Genomic DNA, 18193 nt, shown 5'->3' on the forward strand with positions numbered 1-18193 from the left:
AGTATTCATTTGCAGAGTTTAAAATACACGTGAAGACCCTTTTTATGCGTTTCTGAAGGTACATCCAGTCATATTTTTCAGTTCAAAATAGTGAACATATGGCTTTTTTTCTTTTTTCATTGGCAATTCTTGAGTTTGAATACACAAACAGATAAAACAAATAGTAATATAACACCTCCCCCAACTCTTCAGCAAAAAAGTAGAAGTAAGCTTATTGATGTTGCTTCCGTTCCAGCAGCAGCGTGACGGCGAAGCAATCAGACTGCACGATGGTTCTTTACTTCATGAGTACAGGTAATGATTATGTACAATTCGAGGCGAGGAAATGACAATTTCTTGATTTTATTTTGTTGTTGGTTTGATTGACTACCAGCAACAGCCAGGATCTCTCTCTCTCTCCCATTGTCTCATAAAAATGGCAGCTCCAGTTATCACAGATACATTGACATTTATCTATATTATAACCTTTGTATTGACAAAAGCTATTTTCCTAAACAATTCAAACAGGCTAAAGTGATTCCTCTCTTTAAATCAGGAGATACTACAAATCCTTCAAATTATAGACCAATATCAATTCTATCAATCCTTTCAAAGCCTCTTGAAAAACATATCAATAAACATGTATCCTTTCTCACTTTGAGAACAATAAATTGATCCATGATAATCAATCAGGTTTTAGGCAAAAACACTCATGTCAAACAGCGCTTATTAGTTTAGTAGACCAATGGCTGACAAACATTAATAATAATCAGTTCTGTGCTGCTCTATTTGTTGACTTTGCTAAAGCTTTTGACCTAATTGACCATAAACTCCTTATCAAAAAGCTTGAGATTTATGGAATTGCAACAGATTCCATAAACATTTTAACATCTTTCCTGTCAGACAGACAGCAAAGTACTTATCTGAAACAATCATACTCTTGTAAGCAAACAGTAAGATTTGGAGTACCACAAGGTTCTATTCTTGGTCCATTACTATTTTCTATATATATAAACGACCTACCTCTATTTGTAAAATGCATGTGTGAACTATTTGCAGATGATACTACAATTCATTCTAGTCACCAAGATCTTATTAAACTAGCAAATATCCTCCAAGAAAACATTGAACGATTACTTGAATGGTCAGAACTAAACCATATGTCACTGAATCCAAATAAAACTAAATGCATGCTACTTACCACGAGGCAAAAAAGACAAAATCTAACATCTAAATTTCTGACATTGCTAATACGAAATCAAGATGTTACCGAAGTTGATAGCCATAAAGTCTTGGGAATAACTATTGACAATAACCTGTCTTGGTCAAAACATGTAGATGGCCCAAAGTCAGAATAGGTGTCCATTTTTGTGACATACAAAATCAATTTTAAAAATGAACATTTTCTTTGTTTTGAAAATAGAGATATATTTTAGAGCATAAATACGCAAGGAACAGCTATGATTTTAGAAAACTCATGTTTGATCACTTCACAGATTCAGGTTTAAAAGTTTGCAGGAGTTCATAACTTCACACCGTCACAAAATTTAGACTTGTTAAATCATTGTTGCTACATGTATTGGGTCTGTTTTAGACATCTGAGCAAATTGCTACAGCAAATTACTTTGCATTTCAAGCAAGTTAAACTTGTTTTGGCCACGCATGATGCAGATGTGAACTCCATTAATGGGAAGTTCATAACTTCACATAATTTACTTTTATTGGTATAATAAATTTAATTTATACAGGCAGGAAACAATTTGTTTTGTTTTTTAATCTGAAAAAGGTGAGCTGGAACATGAAGGTAATTTTTGAAGATGAAGTGTGGAGAAGATTTTTTGGTTATCTGTATTATTTATAGAAATTAATATTGTCACAATTTTTTCACAGCAAATATTGGCATAAGTTATCATTAAATCTACAATTTTGCTGTTTTTGTGCAAAATGTGCTTGAAAAGCACCATCAAAAGGATTTCAATACACCAAAATGTTTGTCTGACTCAAAGAGTTGGCAGAAACTGAAAGTTTTTTTAGAATGTCCTAGGAGTTCATAACTTCACACCGTGACATCACAAACTATGGCTAATTCAAACCAAAGTAAGAAAGTGCATATGTCATCTTATTTTCTCTCCAGCTACTCTTTGTAATCAACATACAACTAAGTAATAAAAGTAAAACATTTGTGAAAACAAACGATAACAAAAATCATAAAATGTGAGCGTGCGCATAACTTCACAAGAATTTTTGTTATGTTGGTCTCTAGTACAGTTACTGTATAATATATTTGCAAAACAATGACAAACTGAGAACACAGAGTTATAGTATAGGCTAAAGCTGCACTTATATTACAAAATCAGATTTTAATTGCCAAAATAAAACAAATTGTTTGAAACTTGTGAAAGTTCATAACTTCACATCAATCACACATTTATACTAAAATAACTAACTAAAGTCTCTTGCAAATAATTCTAAACAACTTAATGATTTACTTAACCAAACTCAGTCATGAAAACTGTTACCGAAATCATTATTTAGTTAGTGTTTATGTCAGCTGACTGTGTGTTCATAACTTCACATCATTTATTTAACTGAAAAGCTACGTACTAAAATCTGCTGGTAAATTAAAATAAAAATGACATCAAACTGTAACAGCCTACTCTGGAGAAGAGCAGCACATCATTTGAGGTAGTGATTTAGTGTAGTAAATTAATTATTGTGTATAAATCATACTCATGGCATGTGTTCATAACTTCACACCGTGGGGCTGAGGGTCAGTTGATGTGAAGTTATGTACACCGTGCAGTCAACCCAGATTCATGCTGGAATTATCAAAATGTAATTTTGAGGGTTGATATTCAGAAAACTTCTTACAAAATGTCCAGATAAAGTCAAATGTACTCTTTTGCTATTAACAAGGCATTATTTTAAACACGCCCTTGAAAAATGAGCTTGAGTTATGTGAAGTTATGAACTTCATGACAAAACGGCTAAGTACTTCAGAAAGAAACAGTCAGCAGCCAGTAGATTCTTTTTGTGATGAAAATCATGGTACAGTGTAATTTGGAAACTGAAAATAGTCATTTTACATATATTTTGGGTTTTGACATGAGTTAGTAACTCTCACATAAAAATAGTGCGCAAGACACAGAGAAAATGGCTAACTAAAGCATACTGCTTGACTTTAGTGACAAAAATTGCTTAGTATCTAAATCTAATGTACTTTTATATGCAAAATTGCTGTTCCACTACAACCTTAACTTTCATGGCTAGCATTTAAGGACAAAAAACACTCTCAGTGGAGATACTTAGGAAAGTTCATAACTTTCTCACAAGAATTTTTTATTTCTCAATTACTCAAACACCAATGAATGAACTTGATGCAAACTTTCAGTGTGACTGCTGCTAGTGGATCCAAATGCATTACAAAGCTAGGTGTTCCCCAACCAGTCAATTTACTCTTTTTATAAGGCAAAAGGTTGGAAAGTTCATAACTCTTTTTTCACAAGAAAATCTGCACGTAAACTTCAAACTACTTTTGAACATGCAAAAACAAGTCAAACAACCCTTTTTATGTTTTATACCTCTGCAAAACATACTGTAAAATACTTTTTTACAAAAATATATCAGGTTTCAATCTTTAATTATTATTTAGAGCTGATCAGTGAACAAAAATGAAGTCTTACGGAAATAGTTATGAACTTTCTGTGAAATTTTGTCTCCCCATTTTCTGCAGGCTCACTGACAAAATTCAAAAACTTTGCTTTGTCAAAGGTACATTTGAGTTTTACTGGCTCAGTGAAAAGTCATTCATGACATTCTGTCCCATAAATATGACAGAGTAGACCATGTTTCAATATGCTGTAAGGTCATGTCACAAAAAATGGCCAAAATGTAGTGCTGCTGACTTCAGATAATGGCGACATTTTCATTAAAAACAACAACTGAGCACACAATGTTTCTCTAGGTGTGTACTTCATACTTTTTTTTACAAGTCTCATTAATCTTTACAAGGATTTTATTTTTCTTTGATGTACAAATCAGGTTAGAGCCAAGGTTGCACAGCTATTTCAGCTGTGGACACCATTTCAGACTTAAGGCCAGATACACTTTGTAAAAACACATCCAAAAAAATATTTCAGTTATCAAAAATCAAACACTTTCTAGACCTTCGCACAAGAAAACTTTTTTCAGGCACATATTCAGTCAGCTATTGACTATGCGTCCACAGTGTGGGACTCTGCAAGTGCAAATACTTTGAAACACTTGGGCAGTTTACATAGAAGAGCTGTTAAATTAATTATTTTAAAAAATACATCTCTTTCCATGACTGATTATAAACGATTGCAAATTCTTCCTATCAAAGATAGATTTGCATATATATAACAAAGGTGTGATGATGCATAGAATTATGTCAGGGAATGCCCCTACACTCATTGCCTCAAATTTCAAAATAAATCATTATAGAAAATGTAACAAATTAATTACACCAACTCCAAGAATTGACCTGTACAAGTCGAGTCTATCATATTCTGGAGCAATTATGTGGAACGCCATTCCAAATATAATTAAATTACGAATTCATGAAACATCATTCAAGGAATATTACATGCTGTTTCTTTTACAAAACTTATAAGAAATATTATCAAGCAGCTGGCAAAATATAACTGTACTCTCTGATTATATTGAAAAACATGATTATATATAATTCATGAAGGATTTTTTTTATACAAACACATATTTCCCTGTTATATATAATTGTCAAGCATTGCTAAAGAATCCTAATGCATCTTAAAATGTCTTATTGGTTGCTTGACATGTTAATTATGGTAAATATGTCATTTGTACTATTGTTAAACTTATCTTTTATTTCTTCTTGTTTGTTACCCCTCAATGGGCGAGGGCCGGATGAAAAGAAGCATGTATACATTGCTTATTCTGTCACCCTCGTAAAATAAATTTCAATTCAATTCAATTCAATTCTCTCTCTCTCTCTCTCTCTCTCTCTCTCTCTCTCTCTCTCTCTCTCTCTCTCTCTCTCTCTCTCTCTCTCGATCGTATGCACACAGTGATACACACACACTGTCACACACACACACACACACACATAGTGATACACACACACACGCACACACACATATACATGCACACACACACACACACGAACACACATATATATCTATATATACACACACACATATATATATACACACACATATACACACACACATATTATGCTTTATTATTTATACACACACTCACAAGCACACACATACATTCACACACTCAGACACTCACAAACACACACACAAACTGTAGATCCACTCTGTCTACAAAATATGAACAAGTGCAATGGCATGCATATATGACAAAATATGTGTGTGCATACATCATTACATGTACACACACACATACACACCAAACACACAGTCAAACACACATACTGTATATTCACACTGTTCATCAAAATAATCCTCAGACTACAGTGCTCCGCTACACCCCCCCCCCCCCCCCCACCTACCTCACCCGCAAGCCTATATCAGAGCAGTTGAAAATAGCCATGTACATAATTATTATTTGAAATTTTCTTTTATTTTTCATGCTTACTTTTAAGTGCCGTGTCTCAGTTTGTGTTGTTGCCATCAATCAATCAATATGAGGCTTATATCGAGCGTATTCCGTGGGTACAGTTCTAAGCGCAGGGATTTATTTTATTTTTATTTATTTATTTTTTTTATGCAATTTATATCGCGCACATATATTCAAGGCGCAGGGATTTATTTATGCCGTGTGAGATGGAATTTTTTTACACAATACATCACGCATTCACATCAGCCAGCAGATTGCAGCCATTTCGGCGCATATCCTACTTTTCACGGCCTATTAATCCAAGTCACACGGGTATTTTGGTGGACATTTTTATCTATGCCTATACAATTTTGCCAGGAAAGACCCTTTTGTCAATCGTGGGATCTTTAACGTGCACACCCAAATGTAGTGTACATGAAGGGACCTTGGTTTTTCGTCTCATCCGAAAGACTAGCACTTGAACCCACCACCTAGGTTAGGAAAGGGGGGAGAAAATTGCTAACGCCCTGACCCAGGGTCGAACTCGCAACCTCTCGCTTCCGAGCGCAAGTGCGTTACCACTCGGCCACCCAGTCATCTTCATGTAATTTATGTGTAAGTGTATATGAGTGTGCTTGAGTTGTTAATGTGTATGAGTGCGCCTTGAGTCGCCTTGTGGTGAGATATGTGTGCGTTATAAATTCTCGTATTATTATTATGAACACGTCCTAGCTATGACATGGAACTACATGTATACACTAGTCACACATGTGTGCATACATGAATACACACACACTCTTTACGAATCTGAGATAGCACACAGCATGGGCGTATCCTGCATATCACTTAATATTGTTTATGCCTTTTATTGCAGTGGTGGCTCCATCTTATGCCATTTATGTTGGAATTGACAAACATGAAAGTGAGTGCACCAATTTCGTCTTACCTGAATTTACTTTGGATTGCACAGTCCAAGGAATGTGTTTCATGTTCAACCCTAATACATGTACCTGGAATGCAGAATTCCTAATTCCTGTAGGTTGTGTGGTAAACAGCTCCTACATGAGCTGCATGCAGATTTAGTAACATTTCTGTAAAAGAAATTAGCCAAAAAGAAAAAAGAAAAGTACCCAGGTCACTGGCATTGCACACATGTTGAGTGAGGATATATCAGATTTTTGTTTTTTACAACATTCATCACCTTGTGCATAAGACTTTCTGCCTTGTCTTTCTTGGGAGTAAGATGTTTTCACCTGTATCTTCTTGTTGTAGTTTTCAGTCATTGATATTGTTGAAGTGGTGTTGATTTATTGTGAAAGAAACATTTTGTATTGTCGTAAATTAAAAGTTCCAACAACATACCTTTCTTGTAGTTTGATTCAGATTTATTGTGTTTCTCTTTTGTGCAGATGAAGATCTGATACGCTGGGGGTGGCCAGAAGATGTATGGTAAATGAATTGTTCTTAATTAACCCACACACAAACATTCACACGCATATTCAAAAACACACACACACACACACACACACACACACACACACACACACACACACACACACACACACACACACACACACACAGAGTTTGACACACACACACAGCAACAGTTCACTACCCTCTTAGTAAATTGTAATATGCAGCATTTTTTACCATTTCAACAAAGCCCTCTTGTATATTTTGTTTTGTTTAAATGTTGAACTGCAGTCAGTTTCTTGACTTTGTTGGTTTGTGTGGTGGATGTTTTCAAGGTTGTTTTAAAATTTCAACTTGCACATTATATTGTACAACAAAATCTGTGATATTATGCCTAACGAATAAGAGAATACCTCCAAGAAAGGAAACCTTTTGTTTTATATCTGTATGAACTGTTGGTCACACAAAAACTCTTGAGATGTAACCCTGACACTGTGCTTGTCCCAGAGGTGTCCTAGCTATCAGAATGGGTAACACTGCAGTTTTGCAGCAAAGAATGTGTTTTGTTTCAGGTTTCATGTGGACAAGGTTTCCTCAGCCCATGTTTATCTCCGCTTGCATGAAGTAAGTTGCATACTAATCACAGGTATATATCTTTTTGTCGGTCAGCATCACCAAATACAGAAGTCACAGAGAAACATTTGTAGTATTGTGTGCATCATTCAAGTTAAAAACAATATTGGGTCAGGGATGTCGTTAGGCGTCGGACATCGGACATATACCGATGAAAATCCCCAAATGTCCGATTCACATTGCCGCATGTCGGTCAGATGTCCTATCGTTTTAGCCTGAGCGTGGTCATGATTGTCCGATATGTACTCCATTCCTTCGGACAGCGCAATATTCGTTAATTTTCATTTCAAGATACAAATCTTCTAAAAGACCGAACGTGTTCAGCTGACACTGAAGTTGCCAGTGCCGCGTGCGGATCTTTTCTTTTGTCGGGAATTCCCGAACCGTTTGCGGTATGCGCCGTTTGGGTATAACCGTCTCGGTGCAGCGCACTGATCTAAAAATAGTGGATTATTTTTAGATCAGTGCATGCTACCGGAGTTCGGGAGACAACTCCAACTGACTAAATTTGTCGTCTGCTTTTGTTTTCGATACGAGACGAAGCACTGAATTATGCCGCTGAAAAAACAACTAAAGCCTGCAAAAGATCAGCAAAAGCTGAACACATTTGGATTTTCAAGAACAGGGGAAAGCACAGCGGCTGAGTACTGAACACCAAGACTGGATGATGCGCATCCAGATGGGAGGGCCTAGCTCTTCCGTGGCCGGGAACTCTGAGTGGGTTGTCAAGGCGGTTGACGGTGAGGAAGCCAGACTGAGAGAAAGATCTTCTCAACAGCTGACAGCAAATGAAGCAAAAGACGCTTTCAACAGCTCCAATGATGCAGTTACCTGTTCTTTTTTTCATATATTCTGTCGACCTCTAGTCATGAATATCTTCTAGTCATGAAAATGCCACCCATTAATGATCATTTGTTTTCATCTTCTCAGTATTTCATTGGATCAAACCGATCATTTTGTTTTTCAACTTTTATCCAAATCATGCAGTTTGTAATCAAAGTAAGAGCTCTGAAGTTGTTCATGTTGGTTTCTTTTTTGTGGTTTCTTTGAAACTAAACAAATACAACATTATACGCACACTGTGTTGATGTATTTACTATATTATGTGTGTGTTCTACAGCGCGCGCGCGTGGGTGTGTGTGTGCGTGCGTGTGTGTGTGGGCGCATGACTTAGGAACAATTCCATAGAATGTGTTATAAGCTGTTTGGTGCAAATTCATAATGTCCTATTAAACTTTCTGAAAGCGGTCAAATGTCCTGTTGATGCTGAAGAACTCAGGACATTTGTGACCCTCCACCACGAAATGAGTCGCATGTCACCTTTGCATGATTTTCATATTGTTACATCCTTCTAAAGAGTTTTTTATGCTCTATCCAGTGGTGAAAACCGTTTTAGAAAAGAGCGAAAACTGAGTTATGAGCCTGTGACTAAGGTGACCCTCACACTGTTACCAGACACTCCTCGGACTTATATTAAGCCTAGCGCAGAACCGCGCGAGGTGACATGCGACTCATTTCGTGGTGGAGGGTCACATTTGTCCTATAGGTATGAATTTGTAGCAACATCCCTGTTGGGTCAGTATTTTCAGACCATGCTCTGTTAAAATACATGAAGCCTTGGGTGGATGCCAGATAGGTGGAAATTCCGAGAGAATCTGTTCCAAGCTGTCAAGATTGTAATTTCTGTTGGTCCATGAGAGGATGGAAGAGATTGACAATGTGCATCAGCTTCAAATTGCATTTTGTGAAAGAATAGATGATGTTGAGAAATACGTGTGTCGGGTTTGGATGGGTGGTTAAGAGAGTCAATGCTCTTGTTGCTTTTACCGCAAACTTTCCCGCATAGCATTTTAGGCCAGTCACTAGTGAGGGGTGTGGCTGAAACACGTGGACAAGGAGCATGTGTGGAAAGTTTGGCTCACTAAAAGCAAAAGTATTCACTTTGTCACTACTCGTACAAACCCGACAGAGTTATTTCTGGAGTTTGTCTATGGAATGAAGGTACGTCATCGTCTTTCTTGGCCTGGCTGTACCATAGTTATGTTGGTGACGTTGAAGATTCAGAATGAAGGTACGTCATCGTCTTTCTTGGCCTGGCTGTACCATAATTATGTTGGTGACGTTGAAGATTCAGACAGAAGATCATGCTGTCAGTAGACTAAGTAGTCATTGATGTTTTGCAACGTCACTCTTGCAGGGAGACACAATTGACGATATTCCACAGGCCGTCATAGATGACTGTGCCCAGTTAGTCAAAGCCAACAGTATACAAGGTGAGTGTGTGTGTGTGTGTGTGTGCCAGTGTGTGCCAGTGTGTGCCTGTGTGGGTATCTGCGTGCACATACATGTATATGCCTTTGTACCTGTGTTTTCATGTCATGTACAAATATATGTGTGTGTCATGGCCCGTTACTGGTTAATAACGTGAACATTGCCAGTTTACGAAATGAACAGGGTCTATCGTTTCGTAATAAACAGAACGTAGACCGTCTTCACTAATAAGTTGAATCTGGTGTACCCCCTGGTTACACGATGAAGATGGTGTATGGTGTGTGTGCAGGTAACAAGATGAACAACGTGGATGTGGTGTACACCATGTGGGCCAACCTGAAGAAAACAGCCGGCATGGACGTGGGGCAAGTAGGCTTCCACAAGGACAAAGAGGTAACGCAGGGCCGCTCTTTTTACTGTTCAATACAGTGGAACCCCCCTTTTAAGACACACACCCCTCCCCCTGTACCTGTGAAATATCAGAAGACACACACCCCTCCCCCTGTACCCGTGAAATATCAGAAGAAAGAACTGTAGCACTTACTGTGTCTTTCGTTCTTACAGAAAGAAAAAAACACTATTTTCTTGTGTGTACTACCTTGGATGAGATTTCATTATTAGGCTTACGATTTCTTACAGTTTCAAAACTAGTCGGAAGAATTCATGTTGTATTAGTTCTAAATCTTAATCAGTTTCAAGGTGAAAGAAATTGGTTCTCTCTTTCATGGACTATATCCCTTTCAACTCTTTTATATTTTATTTGCTAGCATCTTCTCACAAAGGCATGCAAAATCAATTTTTAACTCGCCAGGCGGGCGAGTAATTTCAAGAAAGTCACTAGCCCGGCAGAAATGTTGCTGGCCCGGTACATACCACAGTTGATCTGCAGTGTTTATATGGCTTTAAAACTCGATATTAAAACCAAAAGTGTTGCATTTGACCAGCATGTTGATTGGCCAGCTGGGCGAGTTGCCAGGCAGTTTCTACTAGCCCCGGGTATTTTTTACAATGGTAAGGATAAGATTTCATATTGTCCTGTTTTTTTCCTGCATATGTGTATTGATGTTATCAAGCCCTGAGACTTTGGCTGTGAGCTTTGGATCTTTATCGTGCACATGCATGCACAACAGGGGAGTATGAACACCGAGGAGAGTCTGCACAAAGTTGTCCCTGGGAAATAAATCCCTTGTGGAACGTAGGGATCAAACCCATGAAGGTAGCGACAACTGGTTTTGAAGCCAGCGCAGCTACCCACTGAGCTATCTCCCTGCCCTGACCATGACTTGCGCTTACATTCAGGGCAGCTACCCACTGAGCTATATCCCTGCCCTGACCATGACTTGCGCTTACATTCAGGGCAGGGAGCTGTATGTTGGGGGGATGAAATGAGAAGATTCATAATACATGTAAAAGAAACTGATGATAACAAATCTCAGTGATTACACATATGTGGCGGGGTGTAGATGTGCAGAGACAGAGTCTGTTAGTAAGTGTGTGTGTGCTATTGTGATGTTCATTGTATGGCTAGAAGGAACCCGTTACACATGACGATGGCTTGTGGTTCCCTGCCCGTTACACATGACGATGGCTTGTGGTTCCCTGCCCGTTACACATGACGATGGCTTGTGGTTCCCTGCAGGTTACACATGACGACGGCTTGTGGTTCCCTGCCCGTTACACATGACGATGGCTTGTGCTTCCCTGCCCGTTACACATGACGATGGCTTGTGCTTCCCTGCCCGTTACACATGACGATGGCTTGTGCTTCCCTGCCCGTTACCATGACGATGGCTTGTGGTTCCCTGCCCGTTACACATGACGATGGCTTGTGCTTCCCTGCCCGTTACCATGACGATGGCTTGTGGTTCCCTGCCCGTTACACATGACGATGGCTTGTGCTTCCCTGCCCGTTACCATGACGTTGGCTTGTGGTTCTCTGCAGGTTAGGAAGGTGCGGGTTGAGAAGCGGTTGAACGAGGTTGTCAACCGACTGAACAAGACCAAGGAAGATAGACCCAACGTGGACCTGAGGTCGGAGCGGGAAGCGCGTGATCGCAATGAGCGGGAAGACCAGAAGAAGAAGCAACAGGAGCTGAAGAAAAAAGAGAAAGAAGAAGAGAAGCGGAGAGCAGAGGCTGCTGAAGTCAAGTTGGTCTTTGCCTTTTTCTTAAAACTTAGCTGTGAATAGATGTTTGGACGAAAATAACTCTGTCAGGGTTTTGAGCCAAGGTATTTTTCTTGAATGTGAGGCAAGCTGAGCTATATATAGCACACTAGAGGAATACCCGCTTCGCCGGGATGAAATACTTAGAGCCGTACGCCGGCTTTGCCGGGTCCGAACAATGGACCCGCCAAGCTTAGGTCCCTCCCAGATTCGTGGAATGGGAACAGCACGAAAATGATTCAGTGGCCATAATGCCATTCCTGACCATATCGAGTCCCATCCTTGTCGACGAATGTAACCGTGTTAATCACCTTTGGAGGCGAACTCCACTCAAACAGGATTGAGCAATTTAGAGCTTATCTCTAAGCCCTTTTGATCTGTTATGGCTTCTCAAAGGAAGGCCAGTACATACAAATACACAAAAGCCGCCAGACCACATCACAAACAGAACTGAACAATCCACAGGTGTTGCCCACATAGAGAGAGAGACACACACACACACACACACACAAACACAGAGAAGCCGTATATATAGAGAGATAGATGACAGTGTATTTTTCGCGTGGCTATAAATTGATTCGACCTTTGCACTTTTACAGTGAGGATAATTTACGGGTCCAATTTACGTTCTGGACACTGCGGTGACCTTCTAAAAATAGTAACAGAACGCCGGGAATATCCGAAGATGCCCCCTCATACTATAGTGCACCATACGAAGGAAGGGAGGTAAACGCTGAAAACCTGGAGAAGATAAGGAAGAGTTACTTGTAATGGTGAAATGAACACAAAAACCAAAATCGGTTCAGCGCTGCGCGCTGAGAGCACGTGTTGAAATATCTCATCGATGATATTGTGTCCGGGGTGTAGCTGAATACGGTGTCCAAATTTGAAAAAGATCCACCGAGAACTTTGGCGTTGTGATGTGGTGTAGCAGCTTTGGTGTGTCGGTATGGGGGCCCGGGTAGCTGAGGTGGAACCAAAATCGGTTCAGCGCTGCGCGCTGAGAGCACGTGTTGAAATATCTCATCGATCAGGTTGTGTCCGGGGTCTCTGTGAATAAGCCCACCAAATTTGAAGCAGATCCATCGAGAACTTTGGCCGTGCATCGCGCAGACACACACACAGACACAAGTCGTATATATATATAGATTAGTAATTGCCAGTAGAGATGCTGTGATTTATGAGCTGCTATTTGCATATTTTTGAAAGAAAAAAGACGTGGCATAGAGTGGACACTGAAATGCAGTAGCCACTGTGTATATGGCCTTTTGCTTTCATTTACATGTAGATCAGAGAACATTAGCTCAGGCGTCAACAGAGTTACTCCACTGGTCATTCCCCTTGAGCTATATAGCTTAGCTTGCCTTACCTTCAAGGAGTACAACTCTTCCACAGCTCATAAAAACCTGACACAATTATTTCTGGAATTTGTTGATTCAGAGGTTTATTAAAAGACCATTGTTTACGTTTCTTCTTTATTTTTGAATAAGAAAAACAAATTTAGATCAGCTGGCTGAACATCAAAAAAGAAAGAATCTGGGACTCAGTTTTTTTTAATACTGTACATTTAAACAGTGGGCAATGAAGGTTGATGGTCAAAGAGGACTTTTGTTGGTTTTCTGATTGAATGAAATCGGTTGGTGTGAATGGTTTGGCTGCAAAAAATGTGAGTTGATTGGGTTATGACATTGTCAGATATTTGGGGTGCTTTAATTTTGTTATTTTAGTACCAATTTAGCACATCTGTGAATATTCATGCTGGGTTCATGAATGGTTACATGTACAGTAGTAGAAAGGAGTGGTGTTTGTCTTTCAAAGTGAACACATCTGTCTTGTTCTTGCAGGTCGTACTCTACCTTGATGAAGTCAGAAAACATGACGTCAAATAGAGTAAGTACCGAGAAAGTTGAATATTGCTCTTTTTCTGTTGCATTTTGATGATGATGATTGCATACTCGGTCTTGTGGGAGAAATAGTTAAAGACTTGGTTCCTAAATTGATCAGTTCCAGAAATAACTCTGTCGGGTGTGTATGTGTTGTGACAGAGTGACTACTCTTGCTGTTGGTGAGGCAAGCTTTCTACACGTGCTCCTTGTCTGCGTGTTTCAGACACCCTTTTTTAGTGACTGGCCTATACGGTCAAGTGGGAAAGTTTGCCTCACTCAAGGCAAGAGTATTCACTCTTTGACAACCCACACAAACCCCACAGCCTTGTTTCCAAACATCTTCTATTGACTGGGACAGCATGAAGGAAAGTCATGTTACTTGCAAAATGTTAGAAATATTCATACGTGCATAATTAAATTGGAGGATTAATTTAGAGCTTTTCCCTTTTTCCTAGCTTGTAGATGTGAATGACAGATTTTCCTCAAACAATATACTTTAGACGTAAGTACAGTGCAACCCCCCCACAACCCCCCCCCCCCCCCACAACTCCCCCCCCCCCCCAGCCTTTTAATTAAATACTTCCTGCTTTTAACCCATTTCTTTTTGACATTTAGTCAAGTTTTGACTAAATGTTTTAACATACAGGGGGAATCGAGACGAGGGTCGTGGTGTATGTGTGTGTGTGTGTGTGTCTGTCTGTGCGTGTGTGTGTGTAGAGCGATTCAGACTAAACTACTGGACCGATCTTTATGAAATTTTACATGAGAGTTCCTGGGAATGATATCCCCGGACGTTTTTTTCATTTTTTTGATAAATGTCTTTGATGACATCATATCCGGCTTTTTGTAAAAGTTGAGGCGGCACTGTCACACCCTCATTTTTCAATCAAATTGATTGAAATTTTGGCCAAGCAAGCATTTCAGCTTGGTGGCTTAAAAATTAATTAATGACTTTGGTCATTAAAAATCTGAAAATTGTAACAAAAAATAAAAAATTTAAAAACGATCCAAATTTACGTTCATCTTATTCTTCATCATTTCCTGATTCCAAAAACATATAAATATGTTATATTTGGATTAAAAACAAGCTCTGAAAATTAAAAATATAAAAATTATGATCAAAATTAAATTTTCGAAATCAATTTAAAAACACTTTCATCTTATTCCTTGTCGGTTCCTGATTCCAAAAACATATAGATATGATATGTTTGGATTAAAAACACGCTCAGAAAGTTAAAACGAAGAGAGGTACAGAAAAGCGTGCTATCCTTCTCAGCGCAACTACTATCCCGCTCTTCTTGTCAATTTCACTGGCTTTGCCACGAGCGGTGGACTGACGATGCTACGAGTATACGGTCTTGCTGAAAAATTGCAGTGCGTTCAGTTTCATTCTGTGAGTTCGACAGCTTGACTAAATGTTGTATTTTCGCCTTACGCGACTTGTTTTAGATTTTCTGTTCATAACCTTTGTAAATGTACACCCATTGTAAGACTTCCTCCCTTGTTAAGACCTGATTTTCTCACATTCTTAGAGGTCTTAACAAGGAGGGGGGGGGGGGGGGGGGCTGTATTGTCTGAACCACAGTGGTAACTCGCTTTCTCTGTGTGCAGGATGGGGGAAGTGATTCGGACGACTTTATGTGAGAGAACAGCGTGCCTTTGTGTGAGGACTGACAGCTGTGTTTCCTGGCTGCCAAATATGCTGGCGTGTGCTTGCTGCTAGTCAGCATTGGCAGCGGACACAAGTGTTGTCAGGTGCCTGTGATTCTTGACACCTGATAGAGCGAGACAGAGACAGATTGAGAGAGAGAGAGACAGACAGATTGGGAGAGAGAGAGAGACAGATTGAGGGAGAGAGAGAGAGAGACAAAGAGATAGAGAGAGAGATATTGAGTGTTCTTTTGCTGAAACTGTGTGGGTTGTGTATTGAAGGGACACTGGATTTGTAGCTTTGAGGTGGATGTGTACATGTTTACACTGCGACGAGCGCAATCACCTAGTGGACAAGACACCATCCTCCCGTGTGGAAGGTTAAGTGTTTGAATCCCGGCCGCGCCAGGTGGGTTAAGGATGGAGATTTTCCAATCTCCCAGGTCAACTTATGTGCAGACCTGCTAGTGCCTTATCTTAGTGTGTATGTACACGCAAGCTCAAGACCAAGTGCGCACGGAAAAGATCATGTAATCCATGTCAGAGTCCAGTGGGTTATAGAAACACACAAATACCAAGCATGCATTCCCCCAAACCGGCATATGGCTGCATGAATCGCGGGGTCAAAATGGACATACATGTAAAAACCCGCCTGTGCCAAAAAAAACGTGAGTGTAAGTGGGAGTTTAACAACCTATGAACGCAGAAGAAGAAAAAGAAGAATTTGACACTGCAGTTGTTGATCGTGATCTGCTGAGGATTGTGTATGGTGTTACTATGGAAAGAAAGGGATCTGAAGAGAAACAGAGACTGGTTACAGAGCTATGAAAGGTATGCCATCCTTTTCACACAGGTGATCGTGTACACCACCTTACATCTGTCCATCATTTTGTATGAGATAAATAAGACCCTTTGACTGGAACACAAAGCAAATTCAACGTGTTCATTACTGCTCTCTTTGAAGAGGGGCAATATTTGGATGAATTCATGTTAAAAGTGACCAATAAGTCGGCCATCTGTCAAATGAATTCATGTTAAAAGTGACCAAATAAGTCGGCCATCTGTCAAATGAATTCATGTTAAAAGTGACCAATAAGTCGGCCATCTGTCAAATGAATTCATGTTAAAAGTGACCAATAAGTCGGCCATCTGTCAAATGAATTCATGTTAAAAGTGACCAATAAGTCGGCCATCTGTCAAATGAATTCATGTTAAAAGTGACCAAATAAGTCGGCCATCTGTCAAATGAATTCATGTTAAAAGTGACCAATAAGTCGGCCATCTGTCAAATGAATTCATGTTAAAAGTGACCAATAAGTCGGCCATCTGTCAAATGAATTCATGTTAAAAGTGACCAATAAGTCGGCCATCTGTCAAATGAATTCATGTTAAAAGTGACCAATAAGTCGGCCATCTGTCAAATGAATTCATGTTAAAAGTGACCAAATAAGTCGGCCATCTGTCAAATGAATTCATGTTAAAAGTGACCAATAAGTCGGCCATCTGTCAAATGAATTCATGTTAAAAGTGACCAAATAAGTCGGCCATCTGTCAAATGAATTCAGCAACCTTTTTAACTGTGCACAGGAAGCAGTGAGCTGTGACGTTGGGTATGTTGTTGTTGGGTATGCTCACTGTGACGTTAGGTATGTTGTTGTTGGGTATGCTCACTGTGACGTTGGGTATGTTGTTGTTGGGTATGTGGTTGTTGGGTATGTTGTTGTTGGGTATGTGTCCGAATGGAAGAATACCTGCAGAGAATGTAAGATGCTTGGCAGATCTGAGGTGTGTACGTGATCACTGGCACGAGAAAGAATGTATCTTAAACATGTTCAACATCAAAACTTATTGTGATAGGTGCTGGTTACCCTTTTTCATGTTCTGTATGGGTCTTGCCTTTCCTTTGCTACGTATGTTTGGTCTTGAATGTATTCCTCAGTGTTCTTACAGTTGATGAAGATTTCACACATGGTGTCAATTTGACATTCGCTCAAAAACCACATCTGACTGACTGGCTTTGCTTGCTTGATTACAATGTATATACTCGGTGTAAATGTCAATAAAATGAGGTTGAATGGAGTCACTCAGTTGTTTGTATGCTATGATTTATGTGAAGAAAAAAATACACAAGAAATGCACTTGTTTGATTGAGAGAGTGTGTGACTGTGCATTTATGTGTGTGAATACTGTGTGTGTGTGTGTGTGTGTGTGAAAACAAAAGAAATAAAAGACTGACAGAGCAGAACAAAAGCTTCAAGCTGCCCAGATTATGAACCCCATGTGATACAAATGATGGTGTTTTTCTGCACATAACACGCAAGTTTGCAACACTGCCACATGCAAATCTCTTGCATGACTACAAAGAAGATCTTCTAGTTTGACACTATCACATAACAGACAATCTCAGCCACATCAGCACTGCAGATCTGTGGTGTTTACCAACCATCAAGAAAGGGAAAGAAAAAAACACATTTCAATAAATAACTCCTGACCTCAGAACACAAATAAAGGTAAACATGAAATGATTAGTTGAAATAGCACAAAACAGATTATATGCTAAACTGTGCCAGTGGCAACACGCATATATAACCAACATTCACTGAATATAATGCGATAGTCCATGAGGAAAAAT

At 39.3% G+C, this 18193-nt stretch overlaps 1 protein-coding gene across 2 annotated transcripts; it reads left to right on the forward strand.

Moving 5' to 3' along the window:
* The first annotated feature begins 198 nt into the window (after positions 1-198).
* LOC138967667 (coiled-coil domain-containing protein 25-like) lies at positions 199-17644 on the forward strand. Of its 2 annotated transcripts, XR_011456015.1 has the most exons (10): positions 199-294; positions 6419-6466; positions 6954-6993; positions 7530-7581; positions 9788-9863; positions 10151-10254; positions 11804-12009; positions 13870-13915; positions 15523-17081; positions 17127-17644. XR_011456015.1 is itself a non-coding variant. In XM_070340306.1 (9 exons), the coding sequence occupies exons 1-9, from the start codon at positions 270-272 to the stop codon at positions 15553-15555; spliced, it is 630 nt and encodes a 209-aa protein (XP_070196407.1). In that variant the 5' UTR covers positions 199-269; the 3' UTR covers positions 15556-17644. The 2 variants fall into 2 exon arrangements, 1 of the variants encoding a protein (XP_070196407.1); XM_070340306.1 differs by having other exon boundaries at positions 15523-17644.
* The last annotated feature ends 549 nt before the right edge of the window (positions 17645-18193 follow it).

Source organism: Littorina saxatilis, linkage group LG5 (genome assembly GCF_037325665.1).
Source record: "Littorina saxatilis isolate snail1 linkage group LG5, US_GU_Lsax_2.0, whole genome shotgun sequence".
Lineage (NCBI taxonomy): Eukaryota > Metazoa > Mollusca > Gastropoda > Littorinimorpha > Littorinidae > Littorina > Littorina saxatilis.

Coding starts and splice junctions, on each gene's coding strand:
- LOC138967667 (XM_070340306.1), top strand. CDS start 270: ATGGTTCTTTACTTCATGAGTACAG. Junction 6,467..6,953: donor TGGAATTGACAAACATGAAA/GTGAGTGCACCA, acceptor TCTTTTGTGCAG/ATGAAGATCTGATACGCTGG. Junction 6,994..7,529: donor GGGTGGCCAGAAGATGTATG/GTAAATGAATTG, acceptor GTTTTGTTTCAG/GTTTCATGTGGACAAGGTTT.